At 44.5% G+C, this 23,856-nt stretch overlaps 11 protein-coding genes across 11 annotated transcripts; 6 read left to right on the top strand and 5 right to left on the bottom strand.

Moving 5' to 3' along the window:
• Positions 1 to 717: 717 nt before the first annotated feature.
• Positions 718 to 2,113, top strand: JR316_0005224 (uncharacterized protein; the record flags this gene model as incomplete). Its single annotated transcript, XM_047890987.1, has 2 exons — positions 718 to 1,342; positions 1,395 to 2,113. The coding sequence occupies 2 exons, from the start codon at positions 718 to 720 to the stop codon at positions 2,111 to 2,113; spliced, it is 1,344 nt and encodes a 447-aa protein (XP_047750748.1).
• An 890-nt stretch (positions 2,114 to 3,003) lies between these two features.
• On the bottom strand, positions 3,004 to 4,347 carry JR316_0005223 (PHO85 cyclin-1; the record flags this gene model as incomplete). The annotated part of the gene is made up of 1 exon (XM_047890986.1): positions 3,004 to 4,347. One exon carries the CDS (start codon positions 4,345 to 4,347, stop codon positions 3,004 to 3,006), a length of 1,344 nt encoding a protein of 447 aa, XP_047750747.1.
• A 36-nt stretch (positions 4,348 to 4,383) lies between these two features.
• On the bottom strand, positions 4,384 to 5,031 carry JR316_0005222 (uncharacterized protein; the record flags this gene model as incomplete). The annotated part of the gene is made up of 2 exons (XM_047890985.1): positions 4,384 to 4,866; positions 4,894 to 5,031. 2 exons carry the CDS (start codon positions 5,029 to 5,031, stop codon positions 4,384 to 4,386), a joined length of 621 nt encoding a protein of 206 aa, XP_047750746.1.
• A 304-nt stretch (positions 5,032 to 5,335) lies between these two features.
• Positions 5,336 to 7,272, bottom strand: JR316_0005221 (Set1 complex component swd1; the record flags this gene model as incomplete). The annotated part of the gene is made up of 10 exons (XM_047890984.1): positions 5,336 to 5,638; positions 5,693 to 5,851; positions 5,905 to 6,011; positions 6,063 to 6,268; positions 6,333 to 6,400; positions 6,459 to 6,558; positions 6,609 to 6,752; positions 6,804 to 6,956; positions 7,007 to 7,199; positions 7,254 to 7,272. The coding sequence occupies 10 exons, from the start codon at positions 7,270 to 7,272 to the stop codon at positions 5,336 to 5,338; spliced, it is 1,452 nt and encodes a 483-aa protein (XP_047750745.1).
• Positions 7,273 to 7,627: 355 nt separating this feature from the next.
• On the top strand, positions 7,628 to 11,101 carry JR316_0005220 (WD repeat-containing protein 89; the record flags this gene model as incomplete). The annotated part of the gene is made up of 12 exons (XM_047890983.1): positions 7,628 to 7,970; positions 8,038 to 8,149; positions 8,197 to 8,503; positions 8,556 to 8,692; positions 8,759 to 8,879; positions 8,940 to 9,110; positions 9,172 to 9,194; positions 9,529 to 10,315; positions 10,379 to 10,543; positions 10,604 to 10,819; positions 10,879 to 10,944; positions 11,000 to 11,101. The coding sequence occupies 12 exons, from the start codon at positions 7,628 to 7,630 to the stop codon at positions 11,099 to 11,101; spliced, it is 2,550 nt and encodes an 849-aa protein (XP_047750744.1).
• A 566-nt stretch (positions 11,102 to 11,667) lies between these two features.
• On the top strand, positions 11,668 to 12,210 carry JR316_0005219 (uncharacterized protein; the record flags this gene model as incomplete). Its single annotated transcript, XM_047890982.1, has 2 exons — positions 11,668 to 11,749; positions 11,807 to 12,210. 2 exons carry the CDS (start codon positions 11,668 to 11,670, stop codon positions 12,208 to 12,210), a joined length of 486 nt encoding a protein of 161 aa, XP_047750743.1.
• A 2,693-nt stretch (positions 12,211 to 14,903) lies between these two features.
• Positions 14,904 to 15,874, top strand: JR316_0005218 (uncharacterized protein; the record flags this gene model as incomplete). The annotated part of the gene is made up of 6 exons (XM_047890981.1): positions 14,904 to 14,955; positions 15,027 to 15,177; positions 15,234 to 15,301; positions 15,361 to 15,444; positions 15,496 to 15,582; positions 15,639 to 15,874. The coding sequence occupies 6 exons, from the start codon at positions 14,904 to 14,906 to the stop codon at positions 15,872 to 15,874; spliced, it is 678 nt and encodes a 225-aa protein (XP_047750742.1).
• A 1,178-nt stretch (positions 15,875 to 17,052) lies between these two features.
• JR316_0005217 (uncharacterized protein) lies at positions 17,053 to 18,498 on the top strand (the record flags this gene model as incomplete). Its single annotated transcript, XM_047890980.1, has 9 exons — positions 17,053 to 17,245; positions 17,296 to 17,498; positions 17,565 to 17,644; positions 17,705 to 17,736; positions 17,823 to 17,896; positions 17,950 to 17,989; positions 18,052 to 18,222; positions 18,331 to 18,361; positions 18,417 to 18,498. The coding sequence occupies 9 exons, from the start codon at positions 17,053 to 17,055 to the stop codon at positions 18,496 to 18,498; spliced, it is 906 nt and encodes a 301-aa protein (XP_047750741.1).
• A 28-nt stretch (positions 18,499 to 18,526) lies between these two features.
• Positions 18,527 to 20,892, bottom strand: JR316_0005216 (tRNA modification GTPase MnmE; the record flags this gene model as incomplete). Its single annotated transcript, XM_047890979.1, has 10 exons — positions 18,527 to 18,657; positions 18,717 to 18,823; positions 18,874 to 19,158; positions 19,214 to 19,379; positions 19,436 to 19,579; positions 19,631 to 19,751; positions 19,802 to 20,043; positions 20,093 to 20,417; positions 20,592 to 20,708; positions 20,746 to 20,892. The coding sequence occupies 10 exons, from the start codon at positions 20,890 to 20,892 to the stop codon at positions 18,527 to 18,529; spliced, it is 1,785 nt and encodes a 594-aa protein (XP_047750740.1).
• A 98-nt stretch (positions 20,893 to 20,990) lies between these two features.
• Positions 20,991 to 21,632, top strand: JR316_0005215 (Calcineurin subunit B; the record flags this gene model as incomplete). Its single annotated transcript, XM_047890978.1, has 4 exons — positions 20,991 to 21,109; positions 21,168 to 21,253; positions 21,369 to 21,463; positions 21,522 to 21,632. The coding sequence occupies 4 exons, from the start codon at positions 20,991 to 20,993 to the stop codon at positions 21,630 to 21,632; spliced, it is 411 nt and encodes a 136-aa protein (XP_047750739.1).
• Positions 21,633 to 22,560: 928 nt separating this feature from the next.
• JR316_0005214 (uncharacterized protein) lies at positions 22,561 to 23,761 on the bottom strand (the record flags this gene model as incomplete). Its single annotated transcript, XM_047890977.1, is given in 6 exon segments — positions 22,561 to 22,682; positions 22,740 to 22,871; positions 23,006 to 23,198; positions 23,257 to 23,304; positions 23,353 to 23,712; positions 23,732 to 23,761. 6 exon segments carry the CDS (start codon positions 23,759 to 23,761, stop codon positions 22,561 to 22,563), a joined length of 885 nt encoding a protein of 294 aa, XP_047750738.1.
• Between the last annotated feature and the right edge of the window lie 95 nt (positions 23,762 to 23,856).

Genomic DNA, 23,856 nt, shown 5'->3' with positions numbered 1-23,856 from the left:
TCCCAGATTGCTTATAACAACGGGACAGGTCAGATTACTCAGCTTCCATCGCAAAACTTTTCACCTAGTCCATCCGCCATTCGCGTCAATATTTTTTGGTTTCTTAGTCTTATATTCAGTCTGGCGACCGTTCTAGTTGGCATCGTGACAATGCAGTGGCTAAGAGAATACCAGGCATATCCCGGTCAAAATTCGAGGGACACAGTTGCAATACAAAATATGCGTTACGAAGGAATGGAAAGATGGCATGTGTGGAAAATTTTAACTTTCCTTCCTCTGCTTTTACAGATTGCTTTGGTGCTGTTCTTTGCTGGAATAATCGACTTCCTACACGCAATTGGGAATAAGGCTGTGGCCGCATCCGTCACTGTCTCTATATGCATTGTTTTGTTCTTTCTTATTGCCACGACTACCTTCCCAACATTTCAAACTTACCTTCTCTATATGTCGCTGTTGTTTTTCAGTGACATCAAGGAACCGCCTTCTCCATGCCCTTACAAATCCCCACAGGCAATGGTATTTCGCGCAGCATTCGTTTCGTTTTCCCACTACTTTGCACGTTTTCTGGCGGCAATATGCTCGTACTCTTACAGATTCTGTCAAGCCATCCATCTATCCGAAAAGATACGCGAACGTTTGTCAATACCGCTTCAGCAATATCGGAAACATTATCACCGGCGGAACGATTTGTCCGAGTTGTGGTCGATGAAAACATGGATGGCCATTGATTCGACATGGTTAAGAGTTCGGGATTCGTACTCCCGTTTTATATTCCAAGAAAAATATTTTGGAGGCGAAACCTGGAGGCTAAGTGTTAATGAGGATGAACAGGCACTTCCTCCTCTTTACGATACAGCGGCAGTCATACGAAAAATAGTTAACAAGCCCGACCCAAGCAAACTCATTCCTGACGTATATCATTGCTTCTGCGACATATCCAAACTGTTAACGATAGCAGACGGTGACTCCCAAGAAAGCGATATTTCCAATTTGGCATACATCACCATTTGTGCTGGTAGCAGATATTGGCAATTTTTATATGACGAAACCACTGGGAGCTCAGTATTCGATTGGTATCCGAATTCTGAAACGACTGCTGCAGAAGATCCATCGTTAGCCTACAAGTTACTCCACGAAAGGAACAAACTTGTCTTTTTGGACTACCTCGTGCGAAACGGAATTAGACCTGAATATTGGCCACATCGACAGGAGGTCATGATACGCATACTGCATTACGTCTATACCCGAAATGGGGAATACCCGTTGATGCTTGAGGGCAATGATCCATTTCCGCGTTATTTGCGTTTGATTCCTGTGGGACCTTCTGCGGACCCTCGGCAAGGTATGAATTCGTTACCTCCACTTGCGCAATGCTAATTTTTGTTTTATGACAGTCCCAATTTTTTGCCAATACCTACTTCTAATGGAATCATTCTTCCGCCACGTAAAAACCACGGAGACAGGTCTATTTTTTGGCAATTTACATGCTCACCCTGGGATATCCAATTTCCTGGAAGAAGCTAGCACCGAGATATGTTGGCTACATACCGACCTTGTCGATTCACAGTCTCGTGGCCATCAACAAGCATCACATGCATATGCTACTCTCATGGAAAGCATAACCGCGGGTCTAGGAGAGGTGTTTTCAGAAAACCGATATCATAACGCGATGGCTATGTTTTACTATGCGGCCATCTTCGCTGAACCGATAAAACGGGCCCTTAAAATGCTTCCAGCGCACTACCTAGATGCCTACTCCGAAGTCACTGTCGCACATGCAAGGCTTTTATCGATAATACGTTCGAAGAAGAAAGTTATTTACAACCAATTTCAAGGCTCATATAGGGACTTTGAGGCGCGCTTCGTTTATTTGAAGGCCTGGGAACCGCAGTATGCAAGAACCGATGAGAACAGGTTGAGATTCACACCTCATTGGTGGGCCTTCCTCTACGGCACTGATTCCAGCGGCACCGACTCCATAATGCCAATGCCGGTCAATCTGGTACAGCCCAGGCAATTTGCATCATCTCCAGAACCTGAGCAGCAGACAACGCCTTCAGATCATACTACCGTGGAGTTTATTGTTACTGCTTCTTCACCAGAGTTAAAGTAAAACTTCATGTGCTCTCCTTTCCCTGACAAATTCGTAGCCGAGATAGGGATGAATCTTACTAGAGTATTTATGAATCCAGGACTGTTTACTCATTTCGAGCTCTCAGCGCCTGTCACTCTGTTTTCATTATCTACTTCCCAATTTTTGGCAATGTGCAGTTATGGAAAATATGATTTCGGTGGAATATATGATGTTTGTATCAACGTTATATATTCGAATGGATGTACTCACTTCAAAGGGGTATTTTTGCGTATGTATTTAGTCGAGCTTGGACTCTGAGCGATGGGGATAAAATTTGAGGTCCAGGTTAACTCAGTATTGGAATCTGAAATCGGAGCATCATCGTACATAAAATTGATATTGGAGATGCGTATATAAAAAGTACAAAGATATTGTATAGTAGTGTACATGTGCATTATCTACGAAACGAGGTCGGAGTTAGGAACTAAGGGGGGGAGAAAGATCGAGGGAGGATGGATGGATAGGCAGGGAGGTATAGGGTGATGATGTGGGGTCGGGTAATTCTAGATGTTATAAATGGCGACACAGGGAGCTGGCAAACGATTAGTGAACGAGAGGTAGTATAGTCATGTACATTGGTAACAAATTCCATTATTGAGAATGAGGCCCAGAGGAAAAATTGGAAAGATGGAGGGGGGGAAGTGGTGGGCGTTGGTTGGGGTCGAGTCGGAAAAAGGAGCAGCTTGACGGGGCGAACTTGATAGATGAAATAAATGTTTGAAAATATCAGGAGGTCAAAAGAAATGGAACAATGAAAAAGTAGGAGAAAAAAGAAAAGAAACATACACGATCAAAAAGAAATGATAAACAAAAAAATGGATGGAAATCAACAGGTTTCCGTGGAAAAGGTTAGAATCGGATTGACAACATCAAACAGGCATGCCTTCCGGGCGGCTGGTCAATGGGCGCGCCCCTGATTCAAGAGGAGCAGGTGCATGATTCTGAGAGCCACCCTTCAGGTTTGCGGCAGCAGCACCCCACATCCTACTAATGATCGCACCAACACCTCTCGTAGATGACGATGACTGTGAAGCCACGCTGCCAGAGGACTGAGATGACATAAGTCCTTGGCCTGATCCAGATGCAGATCGATTGGCTGCAATGCCGGAGCGCAACTTAACACTTTGGGCAACACTAGAGGAGAATGAAATTGCAGGCATGGTAGAACTGGCCGGAAGGCGAAAGTGTTCTTTCTTCTTTGCGATAGAGCTAGACGAAGCCTTGGTAGAAAGTGAAATCAAACGCTTCCCCTCAGTAGGCTGGTGTTTGATAGCATGCCTTCGAGAAAGGAGAGGCGAACCAATGATAGTGTGGATGGAGGACGTATCGGAAGGTTTCCTTGCTCTGGTCGGCGTTATGTCGTTCTTTCCGTTAGGAGTGCTTGTTTTATTCGCTTTATGCGCATTGGTGGGTATCGGGCGCAACGAGAAAGGCTTCTTCATAGTACCAGGACCGGCAAGAACGGCATTGACAGGAATTGTGCGACCAAGTTGGGAAGATGACGAACTTGGTTCGACGATGCCTACAGATTGACAATTGTTGAAAGGTTCCTCCTCCACATCCGATCCATTGCTCGTCCAGCCTGACGACGATGAGCATGATCCGCTATCATCGACAAGTGAAGCAATATCCGAAGTTGACGAAGCGGTTGAAGCAGTTGAATCTGTACTGACGCCCGAATACAGAGTCGCAGTCGTCGCGGCGGGCTGACGAAGGTGTGCAGTGGACAACTTGCGAGCAATACCTCTAACAGCCGACGTCAAAGAAGAGGTTGATGGTGTCGATGAGGGCAAGGTAGGTCCAACGTCTCCAGCGGTATTTGGAGCGATATGAGCCTGAGCGGGATATTGTGGCTCTTTTTCTTCGACCGGGGTGGGCTGTGGCTGAGACTGCTGTTGCTGGGCTTCGGCTCTTGCCTTTCCAGCTTTCGCGACTTTATTAACAGCAGAAGCGCGAGCAACTGTGCTAGAATCGGTGGAGGAGGCCATGAATGGAGCAAATAATTGACAAACTTCCTCTTCGTCAAAGCGGAGCTCGTAGTCCAAAAGATAGAGCAATTGTTTTTCCATCAAATTGATCTCGGCGACATCGAAAAGAACCGCATAGTTCGACCAATGGATGTTCTTTGGTGATGAATCGTTCAGATACTTTGCAGTGACGATGAGTGTAGCGAGGAATACTCGGTGGCGAGTACAGGGCATACCTGCGGTCATTCAATTAGTACAAGACAACCTTCAAAACCTTGTGCACTAGCCTTTGGCCATAGTAGGCAACTTGGTACGCAATCGCTCAAGGTAGACCAAAGTGGTCAGTAACGTTGCCACTTGGACATTCGAGCACCGTACGAGGTGCAAGATAAAGCTTTCCAGAGAGAGCAAAGGGACAGGGTCCGGCTGCGGTTTTTCTCCTGGAATGTCTTTCAAGGGTACTTGCACTGAAGGCTTCACCTTAACAGGAGTCTGGGGAGGAGTGGGCAAAGGCTGAGAATCCATCGGCACATTGGAATCCTCAGGTTCAGACTCGCCGTCGATTCGGATAACTTTTGACGCTTGGCGGGCAACATATTCAATCATATCCATAGAGACGCGTCTCTGAACGAGTGCCAAAAGATGCGGATTATGCTCCCCAAGAGGTAAGAGTGAAGCTGGGTGCCGACGCTGAGAGTGTTGCTGCTCCGCCATTGGCCAGACAAAGAGAGAGTGGATGGCTAGGATGTGCAATAAAGTTGCGAACTGTTATGATATACGTCTACAAATTACCCCGTCAAGGGATGTATAAGGTATAGGGGGAGTGAGGAGGAAGAGGGATGGAAGAGCGAAGAAATCTGCCCGGGCGTGGTTTTGAATCCAGAAAGGGGTAGTACCACAAATAGATATTCGATCGCAAATCACGGTCATGGCATCGTCGAGACATGTATACGCGTCGTCAGAGGTTTTGCTGTGTTTGGTAGTCTTGAGATTGGTGGGTATTTAGAACCTTGTCAAAGCGTCGTAATTTTATATGTAAACAATGTCGGCCATAAAGGATGCATATCGCCGCCTATCGCTTCGAAACAGTGGACAAAATGCACGTAAAGTCAATTGGGCGATGTACGTGGAGCATGTTTGAGGGATGACGGTGTGTCTTGATACTAGACTGAGAGTGAGGAATGATTTTCATTAGAAAGCCGGAGTCAAGAATTACTTTTTGGCAACATCATCATCAATAATCTTCCGAAGACTCCATTATCACCTTCATCTTCCATCCACCTGGAATATCCAAGTCTGGCTCTTCCTCCGCCCACGACGTTTCAATGTCGATGATTTCATCCATCCCAGATCCAAGCTTATCCAAGTCCATTGTATGGCCATTTCCAGTCCCGATTGGAGTGGCAGCTCCACCCATATTGCCGCTGTGCGTACCCTTACTAACAACCGCGGCTTGAGTACCAGTCACAACAGTGTCAATATCCACTTCCTCTTCTTCGGCCTTCATCTTCCTTTCGAACTGGACAGCTTCGTCTTCCTGTAAACAGTTTAAATAAAAAAGCAGGAGAGATATAAACAATATCATGCATACAATGTCGAATTCATCTTCACGTTCCTCGTATTCCACATTCTCATCAACCTCTTCAAAACCACCAGCAAATGCACCCCATCGTTCTGGATTTGGACAATGCCAAATGAGAATGCTTCCTTGATTAGTGGTAGAAGCGAATGAAGATCTTGATGGATGCCACTGTGCCAATCGATATTATAAAGTTATTTCAAAATAGAGCAATACATCCTTACATGCAAGTAAGTCAGTGGCTCGCGACCTCCGTCCAAGGCACTGGCAAAAGCGCCGTCATTCGAAATGTCCCATATGTATATTTTATGGCCGGCGGGATCAGCGGCCCCTACATCGGAATATCAGGAACAAGTTCAAGCAATGTTTAGAATTACTATACCCCCAGCCAGCCAGTCCCCGTCAGGACTGTAGCACATTGCATGCCAAGCTGTTCTGTTGATTGGGTCGTTGAATCTATGAGTAGGTTCCAATTCAACATCTAAAAAACTTGGCGGATTGTGCAGATCGGCGTCGACAGGAAGTGAAGGGTATGTAGGAAGTATGAACTGTCGCAATGTTCTGTCCGATGAGTTTGTCACCAAACGTCTACATACAGTGATAATCATGAGTCAACCCGTAAAAGTTCCCAAGTGGTTAGGAATGGACTCACCTTCCAGATCTTGTGAAATCAAAGCCCTTCATAATCCCTGCTCCAGAAATCTTGTGCCGTCCAATCATCTATAACCATAACTATTAAACGAAGTTAAAAGACATGAAATTCAGATAGTAAACGAACAATTTTCGTCCGTGTGTTAAATACAAGGAGGTATCCATTATCAGTACCCACAAAAATGTTTTTACCTGATGGGTCAAAACGGGCAACTGTCATCCCAGCGCTAGAATTAAATCAATATGCATAGTGATGTGCCTTTGATTTTGGACGTACCGTTGAGTGCCATGTCCAGCATTCTCTTCGTCTTCTTCTACTTCATCAGGGAGCGGCTCTAACAGCTCAGTACGCGTTCTGTGCTGTTTTCTCGAATCACAAACATAGGCTTCCCCGGTTGCTAGCAAAACTAAAACGATTTGGCTGGAATGTTGCGTTAGATAAAAAAACAGCAATCCAAAACGCTTTTCTCACCTATTTTTGGGATGAAAGGAGGCGCTAACAACTGGAACGTCAAATCGGAGGGATTTTTGTCGTTGAGGAGGATCATAGGTGGAAGAAAGATCCCAAATAATGACATTCCAATCTTTTGAAGAGGTCAAAAGGTATCGAGAATTTCTCGACCAGCTACACGAAGAGTTAGAAGAAACATAATGTTACGATGTAGAGAAACATACTCAATGCTAGTTATAGCTTTTACGTGTCCATCTAACCACCTAATTGGTGCTCTTGTTTCGAGATCCCATATTTCAGCTGAACCGTTCAAACGTCCTGATGCGATGAAGCGCCCGGTTGGGTCGAATTTAGCGAAAAGTGCCCCGGCAAACAGGGATGTTTGAACTGCAGTGGGATGCGAAAGCGTAAAAGGGTCTGAAAGCATGCGTTTAAGTCAAAGATTGGCTGAAATCCGAAATCTATACATACTAATCAGAGACTCGTTCATCCTTTAAATTGCTTAAGGATGATGAAACTTGGCTGCACACTATAGTGTCACGGGTCGTCTGGCAAAAGGACTGGTTTATGCTGGTAGTATAAATATTCGCAATGATTCATTCATGCCAATATAGTCCTGTGATAGATGTAAAATGGCATGGGTATCAGGATATTGATGAATACGTGCAAGTGTGAGCAACGCGCACTGTAAATTGAACAATGACGGCAGGCTCGGCAAAACTCTGCAAAACGCAATAGCTACTCGAATAAACAAGTGCAATTACATTCGACTGATCAATCTGGCCAATCAAATCTCGCTCTCAACTTCCAACATCTTTTCATGTCATTTTAATTCTGTTTTCTCAATGGCTGAACGACATCGACTTCTGCTACAATCTCCACAATTGACGGAGAAAAATACCCCCCGATCTACTACTAGAACGTCCACATCATCGGGATATATTCTGGGATTAACATCTTTATCTTCTTTCTATGCTGCATCGGCCTCTGCTCCTTTCAATGTTATTGATATCATTGACAAATCCACATTAAAACACGTACAAACTCTATCTGGACATGAAGTCGGGACTACTTCAGTTCACACTACGTTGAATATGGCCGGATTCGCCAAAGAATACTTAGTTTCCTCTGGAAAGGACGGGAGTGTTAAAGTCTGGGACGAACGATCGAATTCACACAGTATCAAGAGTAAAAACACAGCCTTATTCCGCGTTTCGTTTATCTGACCACTCATAAAGATATTTCTTGTTTCCAGTGACCAACCTTGGAGACAGGCATGGCTTGCTTTGCTGCGATGTTTCTCCGGACGGATTAACAGTTGTTGCTGGAACCGAATTGAAGGGCGAAGATGCCTCAATTTTATACTGGTATGTCTATTTTTCATCCTTCCTGCTTCATCTAATTTTTATTAAAGGGATCCACGTCAACCCGCGACTCCAGTGCGAACACACTCTTCAACTCACTCGGACGATGTTACCACCGTTTCTTTTGCCGGTTCCAGAGATCCCGCTTCAAATAACAACATTTTGCTTTCTGGCTCATCAGATGGTCTCATATGTACTTCAAATGCCGATGAAGATGATGAAGACGAGGCTGTCATCCAAGTAGGCAATTGGGGATGCAGTGTTTCGCAGGCTGGTTGGATACCCGGCGCCTCGTCTGACGCTGCTGGAATATGGGCAGCAAGTGATATGGAAACTTTCAGCACATGGAAAAGTGATGTCAGTTCAGACGTTTTCCGATCTATCTATTCTATATTGATTACCACAATAGTTGGACCAACTTTTAAGCCTAGATATCCGTTCGCCAGTTCTCCATCAACATCGGACATGGGTCACAGACTACCTGATCACAGCCCACAGTTCAAGTACGTCAAGCCCCAAACTTGGTGTATTCACCGGCTCCAATGAGTATGTATCATAATTTTTGAGTTCCTAAAAGGCCTACTTAATCACCATGACTTCGATTCGGTTCAGAGGCGATATCGCTCTGTTATCAAACATGAACACCTCAGTTCCCGATGCCCCTTGGTGTTTACACAAACTCTGGACACATGGCCACGTCGGCGTTGTACGTGCCCTAGTATGGGACGAAAAGGTAACTCAAATTTACCAGCCATAATTGCCAAGTTGTGCTTGCTGACAATCTACTTCATAGAACCAAACATTAGTAACCGGAGGAGAAGACGGTAAAATAAACGCCTGGCCTATTCAGCCAGTAGACTTGGACCCGGGTGCTAAGGAAGAGGACAATGAAGATGATTCCGATGATGCTATGCAGGTGGATCCGAAACCTCGCAAACGTGAATATGAGGCAGACGGGGATAGGGTTAGTCCTTATCTTTACTCGTGAACCATGACAGACATCCTGATATTGGAACTCTATACAGAAAGGTAAAAAGGCCAGACGCCAGTAGGTAAAAAAGACAACGTACAATCCCAGCTACTGTAACGTATTTTTTTTTTCTCAAAGTGTGTCACGGCACGTGATATCATGAAGTCTGTTACGAGACGCGTTTGATGTCCTTTTTGTATCGCTTGAACCATGATGGCATAATGCTGGGACTGTCTCCCCCTCTATCTGCAGTGTAGCCGAGTCACTTCAAACTCTTTACAGACCGTTCTTCTTGTTCGCAAGTAATCAAGATGCCTCAGGAAGAAGATGATACTATTGTTACTAGTCGACAACGCGGGAAGTTAAGTGGACCTCATATCATTCAGCAGCCACTATTCTCGAAACTTCGTAGTTTCAACCATCTCGCCCTGTCCTCTGTTGGGTCCTTCTTCACTAGTATATCCTCGTCGAAGTCGTCCAACGAGGGCAACGATTCTTCTTCAGACGGTGGTTCTACTGGAAAAGACCTCGATACAACCCAACAATCAACCACTCTGGGATTGACTGATAGTTGTATAGCGCAAACTGAGAATGATACTACACCTCATGCATCAGACTGTCATTCTCTTGGGCAAGACTATTACTGGAATCACCAATTCACAACATCTCCTGACAACAATGTGCCATTCAATGGCATACATTCTAGTACCAAACCACCTCATAAGGCGCATATATCCACATTTCTCTCAGAAAGTCAGCATTCATTTGGCGGTTTGTCTCGTATGCGACATCTCTTCGACAGAAATGACTTTTGCGACTTCGATGGTGCCTCTAATTCGATCACAGTGACTGCTATGAACTCTGCCCCACTGGCTTCAATTGCGATGTTTCCTTCTTCTGTGCCTTCGTTGGATGGATCTTTTTTTTCTACGCCTTCAGAAAGCTACTCAATACCACAAACTCACGTCCGCTTTGGAGATTCGGAAACACCTCCTCTCACCCCTGATTTGGCTGGAAAAAATCTTGGCCCCCTACTGGAACCATCTTTATCTGCTTTATGTCCTTCCCGCTTCTCTTCAAGATTCACAATATTGGATGCATCGGAGAATATCGCTGCTGAAGATGTTGAAGATGGCGCGATTTATACTAGTCCATATCTATATGAAATCAAAGAAGGCAAAAAACCGGAAAGGATTAATGTAAGCAATTAATATTTGTATAACTCAAGCACACAAACCCCAAATATCATTTTTTCCGTATAGGACGTGGACCAAGATATTGGCTGCGATCATAATTCCGAATCCTTAGTTGCGACTGAGGGCCCAGATGAATGGTATGGCATGGAGTACACCCTCGAGATGAGCTCTAGAGAACGACAACCTTTGGAATTGCAATCCCAGTCTTTTTCTGGCGGGGAACATTCTAGGGTTTGTTGAGATATCAAAATGTTTAAATTGCTATCATTTTTACACTAATTCAATTGATAGAGTCGTGAGTCTTGGGCGGCCATTCGCCGGGGCACGGTCCATCCAGTTTACGAGGATGAAGACTATCACCGGTGGAAAAATTGGCATCGATACCTGGATCGACAAGCAGAGAGAAAAAGGCATAAAAGAGGCTATGAATTCAAATCTCGTTCCAAGCAATTAGCGTGGTTATATGTCGATGAGATTCGAACGAGAGATATCATGTATTGGCAGAAGGTATGAATGCTGCGGCTTTTGCTGAATCAAAAGGCTGATGTCTCTATTTTCTCTTATAGGAAGTATTTGGAGTCGTGGCGCGAGATGTTAAAGATCGGTTACAGTATCTTGTTGAACTCCGCCCAGTAAGAGCACTTGTTCCCGGCTTATGTGTGTCATTTCTCTTAACTAGATTGGCAGGACCCTTTTTTTCCACCTCAGAAACATGACTGGTCGTGGTGTCTTAAACGCTCGAGATCTGTCGCCTGTGTGCAAGAACTGAAAATGAAGTCCAACTTTTGACTGACTGTAAGAAACTCAAAATCGATATTGAAGTATTAAAGAACGCCTTTGCAGCCTTGTTCCGATTGTAGCACTAGCTTTGCTTCCCTAGATAATTAACTTGCTACTTTTTTACTTTATCTCCATTACTTAATTTCCATTTGTCAGGAACAAACAAGCCACGAGGAGCCCCTCGTTACGTGAGTGCGAAACTTGGCAAACTCCGTTGATCTGCTTCTGACCTTCTGTGAAGGGACCCATTTTATACTCATTACTTACCTCAACTTTTCTCTGTTTTGCCATTTGGCCTCGCTATCCGCCTCTTCTCTCTCGCTATCTCCACCAGCTATTCAGCTGCCCCACATTCGTTACCTTTAAGACCACATTCACCTTTCTTTCTTCGTTACTACGGTCCCGACGTAGCCAGCCTCTATTCGTACTTCGTTCAAGTCCGTTGCCAACTTCTCGCCCAGTTCGAGGTTACTGTAAATCGTAGCTGCACGAAACCTTTGCTTTTCTACATATATCACGCCATGTCTCGAGGAGGTACGCTAACTCTCTTATGGGACCCATCGCCTTGACTGATCATGCTCTTGTGTCTCTACCCAGGTCCCCGTGTGCACCGTCTACCCCAGCGTACCGATTTCAAGCTCATTCCTGCGCCTCTTGGTACATCCTTCAATACAATCTGACTTTGGCGGGTACTGATGTTGCGCTGTATTGCAGACCTATCCCTGCCACTGCCTGAGAAGTCACCTCTTCCAGCCATCATTGTCACCCCATCCTCTCCCACCAACACCCGCGATTTCTCCATTGCATTCCTCGCTGCTGAACCCAAGCCTACCGTGCGCCAGCGTCTATCATCGGCTAAAATCCTCAGTTCCCCCAGCCTGCGACTGCGCTCTGTCCTTTTTGTTCTTGTCGTGATGTTCATCCTTGTATGCCATCTTGTCACGCACAGTTTGGCTGCACGCCACGCTCGGTTGGAACTCGTAGTGCAGACCGGAGAAGTGCATATCGTAGAGGGGTCTAATAAGTGGTTTGATATTGCCTCGATGCTTACTAGGCAGGCCCCTGTCGACGATACACTCCATGAAATCGAGCCAGTTGGTGAACCTGATGCACAGTAAAGGTATCACCGATAGGAGTTCTGTGTTTTCGTGTTGAGGATCCGAAGGGATAGGGGAGAGACTGAAACGCATATTCGTTCGTGGCCGCTTTTTCGTTTTCCTTTCACATATTGCCAGTTGTTCGTTCTATCCGCTGTTTCCGTGACTTTTTGCTGGAATTGGAGGTTGTGAACGAAGAGATGGCGTAGATTTTATACCGTTTAAGGCACCAAGAACAATTTGTTCGAGGTTTGGGTTACTTAACTTATTGACGACTTTATACCAATGCAGTTTAGGAAATTTTTGATGCAAATTGACACTTTGCTCGCTCATTAACATTCCCCACACGTGCCATCGCCTGTCACCTTCGGCCCTGAGGCCTGAAGCTTGAGAAGTCGGAATATAATGCCTCAAATATATACAACTACAAGACACGGCGATATTTTCTTTCCCGCCCTGCGTCATTTAACCGTCAAAATGTCTGCCATGATTATTTTGAGAACAACCAACTGTTTCTCCCTGTGTGTGTGAAAGAAAAGGTTGCCACCTTTTGCTTCGGACTGCACGTCATATGGTTGAATGTCGGTGGAAGGACGTATCATGGAAAGTTGGATGTCAGTCAGTCCATGATGATCGGTGTCAACTTTTCCAATTTGGCTGTTTTTGACGAACATGCCGTTGTCAAGCAGGACTATCTCGTCCTCGTCTGCGAGTCGGAACCTCAGTGAATGCCATATCTTGCCGCAGCTTAGGTGTTCCTTTTGCATTCCTTTGGTCACCATTACGCATGATGCTGCCTTTGAGTGGCTTCGTTGCAAGTCGGTTATAGGCAACCATATCAAATTATTAACACGTTAACCTTGCAATCTATAAGCACATCACGGAGCCAAGTTGGATGTCTTTTTTTGAATGCTGCAAGATCAAACTATGATCAAGGAGTTAGCCTTTAAAAGCTCAATTTTGGTGCAGACCGAAGCACTCGCTGGAGAAAACACCCTGAGAACGGGTTCTCTGCTGGACGTTCTCCCATATTAGCTTACTTGCTTATATAGCATTACTCGACGTTGGATAACACCAGGGAACACGCTAGAATTCCACTGGCAATACATACATTTATGATTTAAATTGCTACCGTCGTCAAAGTGTTACCTCAATGCAACTGTATTAGATCTTCAATCCTTCGGAATACGTCTGAATATCCAGGGTTGTCATTAAATGCAAATCTAATTTCTTGCGACTTGTGATTTTGCCTACTTGCTAGTAATAGGCGCCCAGAATCCGCCGATCACCAATTCAACTCGAGCGCTTATGACTGATTGAAATTCGATTTGGTCGGGGTTGTAACACCCGATTCCACCGCGGGTTACTTTCCGGATTTTCTCCTCACTTTTTTGGTAGTTTTGCTTTGAGCACTAGTACTGTGGAAATCCTGTTTCTGTGTTTTGTAATCTCTATGTCTCCGTGCTCAGTGTATAGATCATACTTTAAGTCGAATACAAGGTACAACTTACTATTTCACTAGTAGTTCAGCATCAGCAAGAATTCAGTGGCAGATAGGCAGGGTAAGGAATGAAGGGTTAGAAAGGCTATCTTGGCGCAGATTTGACGGCGGGCGCGATTACGACTGACAAGTCAAGGGCGCTGTATGAGATTAGTATCGTTTTCCCACTGTCGGCACAAACTCAGATAAAATCCGGCATCGTTACTATAGCTTCCTCATGGGATGTTCTTATGACCACTGTGGCTCGAGATTTATGCTTCAGTCCTTTTGATACTAACAGTGGCATGATCTATAAGTAAAAAGGATTCCGTTCGTGTTATCAGACGCACAGCTCACAGTCTCCGCTAGAGACCGGTCTGGATTGTTGCGGGGACCTGCTGACTTCTCTTGGTTGCACGACGCGTCAAAGGCAGTTCAAGAGTGAGGTCTTGGGTGTCGTTTTCAGCTTCGCGCCAAGACTTATGTTGAGGGCATGTAAAGAGCCGATGACTATTAGCTCCGATCAAGAGCGAGTTAGATTGCCTTTACATCCTTCCTTTTCTCCAATGGCGACACCCAAGTCAAGGACTCCCTTTGAAGACATTCCGTAGTTCCGGACATCCTGCCAAAATCCCTGGCATCATCGATCATCGGCAACACAGCAATAATAGGATTGATACATACGTTGCTATTTGTGCGAAAGAATACCTCGGATTGTTATCAATCATTGCAGGGACAGTTGGCATTGGTCTTGTCACATAATATAGATGATACCTTGATACATGAACTATATAGATTTCTTCAAAAAACAACGATAATAATATCAGAGAATGTTGCAATCGATGACCAGAGGTCTTGAAATCATGGAATAAGTTCCGGTCTGGGATTTATCAGGTATATTCTTCTAATGCTTGAAATTAAGACCTGCACCGCCCGGGCTCCGCAAACCATTTTTAGGTGGCAGTGCCAGGACTCAGCCGAATTTTGAGCCAGGAACATAACCTTAATTTTTATGAGTTGTAACTTCTCGTCAGTTGGTGTACTTAGCGGGTGGTGCCCCTGATCATCAATCCCAAAAAGGAATGTAGTAAAGCGCCACTACGAAGCTCCACCGAAGTTATAAAAGGGACCCTTACAGAACAATCCAACCCATCAGTTCGCCCCCCTCCTTCATACTTGGTAATCTAAACGTTTCTCAACTCCGTTAGATTATTACGAGCAGCACGACGAAGGGATGTCACAAGGAATTACTCAGACGTTTGGGCTCGTAAGGACGGTGGCCTATGGTAAGGATATTTATTATATCTCGCGGTTGGGACGCTGCAGCTGAAATCTAACGCAATCTCTCGTTTTACAGCCGTTGCTACACTGTTTGCTCTGCTGGAGCTTGCTCTGGGTGCTGCAATTATAAATTGGACGGAGACCAAGCTCGTTTTGGGCGGATACTTCTCGTTCGCTGCTTTGGCGATTGCAACAGGAATTCTGACGTTCCTCACACTGCCTGTCATGTAGGTGGTACCTCTATATTATGATAAACCACTCAACTCACCTGACATGATCACAGGCTATTCTTTTCTCGCACACGCAAAGGGGCCATTGTAAACTTAGTTATTATTGAGGCAATTTGGACTTGTGAGCCCGTACATCGGAATACATGTGCGCTACATGATATTGATATTTACATTTTATAGTCGTTTTATGGGTTCTGTGGGTAGCTGTCGGAGGTTCTGCTGCAGGCACAAATTTCATTGCAGCTTGCGACAATAATTTCGTTGGTAAGTTCAAGTATGCTGAGCGTCAATTCTTAAGCCTCATGCTTCTCACAGTGGATTTCTACGCCGACATTGGTTTGAAGACCGTGTGTGGTGAGATGAAGGCTCTCACCGCCTTTGGATTTTTGACCTGGTTTATTTGTGCGCATATGAGCTTTTGCAATTTGTGACGCACGTAGCTAACGCCCATCATGTAGTGCTCGCATTCAACATTTTCTTGTTCTTCCTTGTGATCAGACAACATATGCGGGGAAATTCCAACGTTTGGACTGGTTATATTGCAGAAACGGACTTTGACCATGAGGGCGCTGGAGCTGGAAGCGGCGTAGTCGAACAAAAGATTTCACCTACCTTCTCCCCTCAATATCCTCCCCAGAGTCCCCCAGCAGGTACCCCACAAACGCAAACGACAAGCCCATACCCCCAGGTCTAAACCGCTTGCACCTGTATTTTTCAATATGTTCTTTTAAATGGCTTCATAACACTAGCTTCACGGACAACTCGTGTGTACGTATCTAATATACGGATTATTCTATTCAGAAACCTCTGAAACCCCTGGATGCCCAAGGGGTTTCTAACTTTCTAACATTTATCGGAGGTTTAAAGTCCGACCTTGCTTTCTTGGACTGCCGTGTCGTGCCGATGTCCAGTTGCCTTGGAATCAGTTGTTGATTGCCTCCATGTTATTTAATAGACTGGATTGTCAAATTTCTTTGCGATAACATTTTTAACTTACACCTTTAAAGCCCATTCAGTGAGTTTTCAAGTGGTTTCATGATTACCAGGACTTACTGGAAGAGATATCATATTTGACGTTTATGAACACGAAGTTAGGACACTGAGAGTACTATAAGATACAAGAAATAAACTTATTCATATCAGTTGTACTATGTGTAGGGAACTACATTATACAGAGGTATTTGGGCCTGTATCTTGTTCATTCGCTACTTTTTGCCTTTTCGAGCCAAGTTGCACCTACACGGCCCGCATAAGAATACAAGCTCCTACCTGATCGGCCGAATCGGCATTTCGAACATTCGTTCGTCAAAACATTCATAGCGATTGTATGAATGTTGGGGTTTCTATGAGGCTTCTCGTGTTTCTGGTGTTTCTGAATAGAAGAGAATGGCTATTGTAATATCTATGTGACTCAAACTCAGCCCAGAGGTAATGTTCATTGGAGAACTAATGGACCCTACTGTGATTGGATAGAACTGTATAGCTAAAATAGCAGGTAAAGTCTGAAGCTCTGAAGCTTGAAGCTTGAGGCTTAAAGCTTAAATAAAGGCTCGCGCTGAGTTTATATTCTTCCTTGTTTCGATTCAACCACGATTCTGACTAAAACAAGTTTTACAAGATTCTTCACATTGATAATTGCTCCATGATGCCCTTATTCCACTCAAAAATTTAACTACCATTCATGGCAAAGACTAACGTTGTTGTACTCTTCCTTAGATCTGGTTTCTCTCGCAATGGAGCTTTTCAGTGATACATGCAAGCATTGATAAAAGCTGCTCCTTTCGTAGCACTTGAACCATATTATTTTTTTGCCTTAAAGCCTGAATGTCTTTGGTATAAAGCGGCGCCAATTTTTTTTTGTTCTTGAGAGCTATGCACCTTCAGCGCCTCATCCTGCTCCTTGTAGGAGGTATTCTACTTGGACTCACTGTTAGCAGTGTCGACGCAAAACCCGGCCCAGTGAAACGATTCTCTATTAAGAAGAAAGCCCCCCCGTCTCCAAAATTTGAGACAAAGGCTCAAAAATATGCTCGTGAGCTCACAACTAGGAAGCCCACTAGAAGATGTACGTTTTCCGGCTCCCTAATACGCTATATTTTAACGCAAGTGCTTAAGCCACGGCAATGCGCCGCCAAACATCTCCTATTCCTACTGTATCTGCCACTATTGGAGCGACCGATGAATTTGGAACAAGCATTGGAAGCTTGGTATATCGCGAACAGACTATAGAGTGGGCAGTTAGCTCGGACGATACTCCAGCAATCCTCATTGTCCCTCAGGCGGGTTTCTCAGCTACGAGTACCAGCCGAGTGCAGACTGTCGGCGGGGCAAGTCAATTCTACGTCCTTCAAAAATTCTATTGACTTACCAGCGTGCATATTAAGAGCACTCTGGCTTGGTCAAGTTGCGCAGCAATGACTGCCCAAGAAGCTTCCACACTAGTATTGGGGTCCGGATCTCTAACGTATGGAAAGCTATCATTATAGCAACAACACGTAACAATTTCTTACCTCTCTGTTTCCAGCGCATTATGCCTTAGAAATGTGGTGGAACCTGGTAAGTGGTACATTCAGACATTCACTATCTCTAGTCGCAGGATTAAAACTAACCATTCACCACCTTTTACGTTACAACACATGTAGCCGGCCCCGGAAGCCCTCCTAAAACTATCGTTGTAACTGAGATGGGTCACGTTTGGGTCTATGAAACCGATATTGTCAGTAATTTCTCATTTATTGAGTGTTACTTACCAAGCTCGTATTTGGGTAGTGGGGTCCCGGTGTTGTGAAGTGGGTCAACCATGATTTCTGTAAGTTTACAGCCTATACTTCCTGGAGTGTGATGATGGTTGATAATTCCTTTAATCAACAGCCACAACCGACATCACCACCGTTTCAGTGACATCGTCCTATCACTACCCTGATGGTCCCCAGCTTTTAGGTTTACCTGACGTATCAGCATATATAGGTTATTTGATGAGCATCCAAATCGCAGCAGGGTACCCTTTGGATCAATATCCGATCTTTTATACGGTTGTGGTGAGTACGTTTAGTTCCTTCAGATTACACAATCGATAACGTCTATAGAACCTGCAAATTGTCTAGTCATTCTTATTCTACATTTTTTATTTATTTACTTCCACTCTGTCAGTTTCCTCGTTTATTATTTATCGTACTTTGAAGTATGAGGGCTGTGCGCTCTTTTCTCTGCATTTCTTCTTTCGTGGTAAATATTAGAATTGTCCAACAAGTCAAAAAGCGTATGCTGTACGCTCTGCCATTAACAGGGCATGACTCAGATACCAAATTGAAAACTTAGAACGCGTCCGCGCCATATATCTTCTGCTCTACTTTCCGATGCAAAAGTCACGGAAAAGGGCGTCCAAAACATCTTCAACACCAATAACACCAGTGACACGCCCAACTGCCTGGGCAGCATACCTCAGCTCTTCAGCAGCCAACACAACATCTTCAGGGGCTAGAATATAGTCGCAAAAGTAAATAAAGGCATAGCAGATAAAATATAGAAAGGCGCACGTAAAGCGAGAAAAGCTTCCAGGAACCTGCACGCTGATTCCAGGTGCACTCGATGCCGGGCACGTGTTATGAGGGGAGCATGGTGTTTTAAATCGTCAATTTCAAACCTAGGAGCATTCAATTATATCATTTAAACACCGAAAGTTATTCAACTTACTGAGATTTAAGAGCCGTGGAGAGACCCTGCACAAACGCGTGGGTTCCTTTGCCATCGGTTAAACTAGCGCTCCATGCCCTACCTGCCAAGCCATTGGAGCGGTATACAGCTCGTACATCTTGGTTATCTCGGTCGCTTACTAGGTCAGTCTTGTTAAATAGAAAATAGGTCGATGATGTGACATGATTCTGAATATCTTCTGGGATTATGGGCTTCCCATTGTCGAACGCTGCTAGAGCTTCAGGCAAGGGAAGGACACAAACAGATACATCGGCAGCTTTGACTCTGTGATGATCAATGAGCAGGGTAGTTAAGCAACTATGATATCTTAAAAACATACGCGCTGATTCCTCGTTGCACACCGATAACTTCTACGGTGTCTTGTGTTGCTCGAATACCGGCTGTGTCAGCCACGACGACAGGTAATCCCCCAATGTCAAGTGTAAGCTCCAGTACATCTCGGGTTGTTCCTGGAATGGGCGTAACAATTGCTGCCTGACGATTAGCTGAGATGATATCATCAGTGTTTTGACGTAGAGAAAAGACAACCAAAGTTGAATACCTAAGTAATTGAACAAACTGCTTTTCCCTGCGTTTGGGGGGCCAAAAATAGCCATTTTTATGCCAGAACGAATCAGTTCTCCGCGTCGGCTATCTGATAAATGCTTTTGGATTGTCACAAGAAGCTCCGAAGCTTCAATTTGTGCTAACCTGAACATGAGAGAAGTGAAATGGCCCAATGAAATAGCCAAAGTACCTTGTGCGTATACCCCTGCTTCTATGTCTTCACCTTCTCCAAAGTCTATCAAGGCTTCTATTTGGGATAAACAATGGATTATCTTGTTTCGCAGAGCGTCATACTCAGATCGAGTTTCTCCCTAAACAGAAAATGAGTGATAATCCGGGAAGGTAAAGTAAAAGTACTTACCCCAGCTCCGCCCAATGCCCAGACCCTCTGCACTTCAGTGTCAGCTTCAATTAGGTCGTGCAGGCCCTCGACTTGGGTAAGATCAAGGCGGCCTCCAAGAAGTGCTTGTCGTGTAAATTCTCCTGGCTCCGCGGGCCGCAACTGTGGAAACGAGGAAAGTGCAGAAAGAAGTGCAGAAATCAGCGCTCTGCCGGAGTGAATATGTAGTTCCACAGTTGGAAATGTTGTGTATGAGTAAGGAGCTATAGTTCACTGTCAACATTCTGCAAATCGAACATAGCGTCACTATACCTCGAAAATATACAGCTAAACCATCGTCTATCAAAGATCCATCCTCTGGATGTAGAATTCGACATCGTTGCAATTTCCATGGAGTGGGTTCTCGTAATGGTTTGTTCGTGCCATGAGAATGTAGCATGCTCTTCCAAACCTCTAGAGCATCAGGCCCTGAGATGCGTACAATGGCGACTCCACCTTTCCCAGCAGGTGTTGACAGGGCATATATGGTTTCCTTTTGTGCAGTGGTCGCCACCAGGTTGCTGAAATTTCTGTCGCAGTATATAGGGTATGGAATAGACAGTGGGCTGAATTGGTGACGGCCAGATTTCGAGCTCGACTTTGAGATTCTATGAAAATGCCTGGTCAAAACACTGGAGACCCCCCAGCTTTGGTGAGCATGCGCAACATTTCCAGCGCTATGTCTTGTGGTTGCATGAATCCAGGAGTTTATATGTCGGGCTATCGTGGTCATGAAAAAAGCTGAGCTTCGTTGTGTCCAGTCAGAACTCACGTGGGCTGCAGTCCCACGACCGTCAATGCCGATGCTAAGCTTATCATTCAGCTCCTGATTCTTGTCTTCTTCCACCTCTGTCTGGGCCTCTTTCTTCTTAGTTTCAAAGCATAGAATCTTAAAAACGTCTCATTCGTCAAAATGGGTCAATCACGTACGTTTTCATTCCGCGATTGGTTTGTAGGTCTGTATTGACTGTGTGGCCAATATAGCTTCGCAGTTCATGGAGGATATGGAGAGGCGGTCCAATTGTTCGTCGAGATAGGCTATGACGTCCACGAACTTGGTTAACCTTTGACATCTCTACAGTCACCCAACCAGAATTGGAGAGACTGAAGAAACGCTTCATGAAGTTGGACAGGTACCCCAGTTCTTGTTATGCTGTGTTTTCGTGTACCGATGAACATCCCCAACTTTAGCGACGGGTCTGGATCTATCGATCGCGAAGAATTCTTGCAAATTCCTCAGATTGCGACCAATCCTCTTGCATCCCGAATGATTGCCATCTTCGACGAAGAGTGAGCATAGGTCATTATATTGAAGCTCCTAATCTCATCGAATATGGTTATTTGTCAGTGGTGGAGGTACAGTTGACTTCCAGGAGTTCGTCGGTGGTCTCAGCGCTTTTAGCAGTAGAGGAGGAAGAGAAGAGAAACTCAAATGTTTGTGCTTTTATTGTCTGGTTCGCGTATTGCTGGTTGTTCTGACTGTTTTCTCATCCCTGAACTACACCATCGAAAATTCAATTTTGTTCCTTCGAACCAATGAATAATTCAGTTGCCTTCAATGTATACGATGTCGATAGGGACGGTTACATCTCTAATGGGGAACTCTTCCTTGTGCTCAAAATGATGGTCGGGAATAACCTGAAGGTACTCATAACATTTCTATTCGAGGTTCTGGACTTTGATGGTTTAAAATCACAAATAGGACCAGCAGCTTCAACAAATTGTCGATAAAACAATCATGGAGGCTGATCAAGATGGTGATGGCAAGCTAAGCTTTGAGGAGTTTGCTCAGACAGTAGCCAACACAGTATGATATATTTCACCTCGTGCTTTTCAGAACCCACACTGAAACCCAACAGGATATCGTGAAGCAAATGACTCTCGAAGATCTTTTCTAATATGTTGCTGCACATGCCTTGACCATTGGCATAACACAACAATGTAAACTTCATATTTACTCACTGACTCTTTGGGTTTATCCTTTATTGCCATCACACAGAATTGTTTATCATACCCTACCCAATTCTCGCTACTTTGTATCAACGCCGCAAATATCTTTTGATCCAAACACAACGACGGTCGATATACCAAATTAATCAAACATTGGCCACTGAACATAAACACGGCGAAGATACGACCTTGTTTTGACTCCTTTCACATTTTGTGACGAATGTTATATCCCTCTTTTTCTATTCTTCTGGCTCTTACGGTAATTTTTTCGCAACTCTTGTACATTTTGGTGATAGTCGTTGTATTCAGGTTTTGAAGATTAATAAACAAATGAAAATATACTTCTCAAATCGCCCGAAAGTTTAAATGAAAAAACTGTGCATTGCGTATAACTAGTCCTATTCTACGCAGATGCTAACTTGCTGAGGTTGATTCCTCAGCGGGGCATTTCCCTTGGTCCCACCGGCTTCGGCGGGCGTACTGGGATAAATGGCCTCCCAGCGTTTTTCGGATCGTAGACCTCTGGTCCACGATAAGGATTAGGCCCTGTGTAGACCTGCCGAACATTTTGTCAATAAGTTGGACTTGATCTCAAGGATGAATAGCTTACCGGGTTAACGATCATCACAGAGCCAAACCGGAGGACTGGGCTGGATCTTTGTTCCTCGAGTCTGGCCTGTACGATTAATTATGGTCAGAAAATCTCCAACTTTTCAAAGAGCAAGAAACATCGTACCCGAGCTCGCTCCCTCCTGCACCTCTCTCGGAAGGTGAAAGGGTGCTTGGCGAATTCAATCAATGATGATTTGGAGAACATGTTTGTTGCAGGAAAGTGGTTGAGTGGCAAGCTGGTGGATGATATCGTATGGATTGGGTGTTCGATTTTGGGTGGTCAGTACATCGATGAACACGTCTTTTTATACTTTGTTATGGAAAGGAGATTTGACCTAAGACCTTCTGTACGAAATACCTAGAGATGGCGTCCCCTGATTTTCAATGTCTTTCAACGTCGATTTCCATGAGATCTCCTTTCTATCTGAATCTTTTCTATCAAATATCTCCTTTACCTCAGTCGGTTTCGTAAATTGCGAAGCCACCAGATCTGAAGAGAAAAAAACATAAATGAAGGTCTTTACACACCCAGGAAATTCTTTTTTTTGGTTGTGGAGTAAGAGATAGAATCCCTGGATTTCGTTAACATTGAACCGGATGAGAATATTGTAGCTCGTAACACACCATCTGTCTCAACAATTCTGTATGAGTTGAAGAGGTTTTCCAATAGGGCTCCCCAATCTGAAACGAAGCCTTCCTGTAAACATCTAAAAGTCAACGGGTCGTTGGAATCTTGGAAACAATCTATCGGTTTATCAATCTTCAAACATTGCGACCATATGTAATCATCAACAAAAGCAACTTTAGCTTCAGGGTACTGATACAAGGAGCCCTTCAGTCAAGACGTATTTAGGAATTCCTATAAGCGAACATACCTTAGAAAGCATCATTTGGAGAATCAAGTCTGATGGGTGAAATGACCACTAAAGGTGTTTTAGACGTGGTTGAATCGGCAATGAATTACTACGTACATTCCGGACTTTGACAGTGGGATCTACCACGAAGCCTGAAGCTCGACTTTCATCGTCATCGCTATCGGTACCCAGTTCATTACGATGGTTGACGCTGCGAGGTAGAATAGGCTTTTTGGGGTCTTGCTTTGCAGGCAGAACAAGGTCGGATATGGGAGGAGTTGGAGGCAACACCGAAACGGGGGTTTGATTGGGGTGCACTTCGTCAATTCGCAAGTTCCACTCTGGGTCAGAGAGTCCTATCCGTATTCCACGAAGAAATAAGCGTATTGAAGGCAAGCTCTTATAATAAACACGAGGCCGTCTGTGTGTATTAGTTGATCGTGAGATGATGTTGGATGCAGCATGCCAAGTCCGAAGCTGTACTATAATTAGGTACGTTCAGGTTGTGCTCGAGTCGAACGTCCATAGTCATTCAAGCTGCGAGAGTCACTGGTTGCTAATGCCATAATCTTTGAGCCAACTTGTTGCATTTGCAGTAAGAAATAATAAAACTTTGGCAAA

The sequence above is a fragment of the Psilocybe cubensis genome, chromosome 4 (genome assembly GCF_017499595.1).
Source record: "Psilocybe cubensis strain MGC-MH-2018 chromosome 4, whole genome shotgun sequence".
Taxonomy (NCBI): Eukaryota; Fungi; Basidiomycota; class Agaricomycetes; order Agaricales; family Agrocybaceae; genus Psilocybe; species Psilocybe cubensis.
The sequence above is the reverse complement of the archived record's forward strand: the minus strand, read 5'-3'. Positions and strand labels throughout refer to the sequence as shown.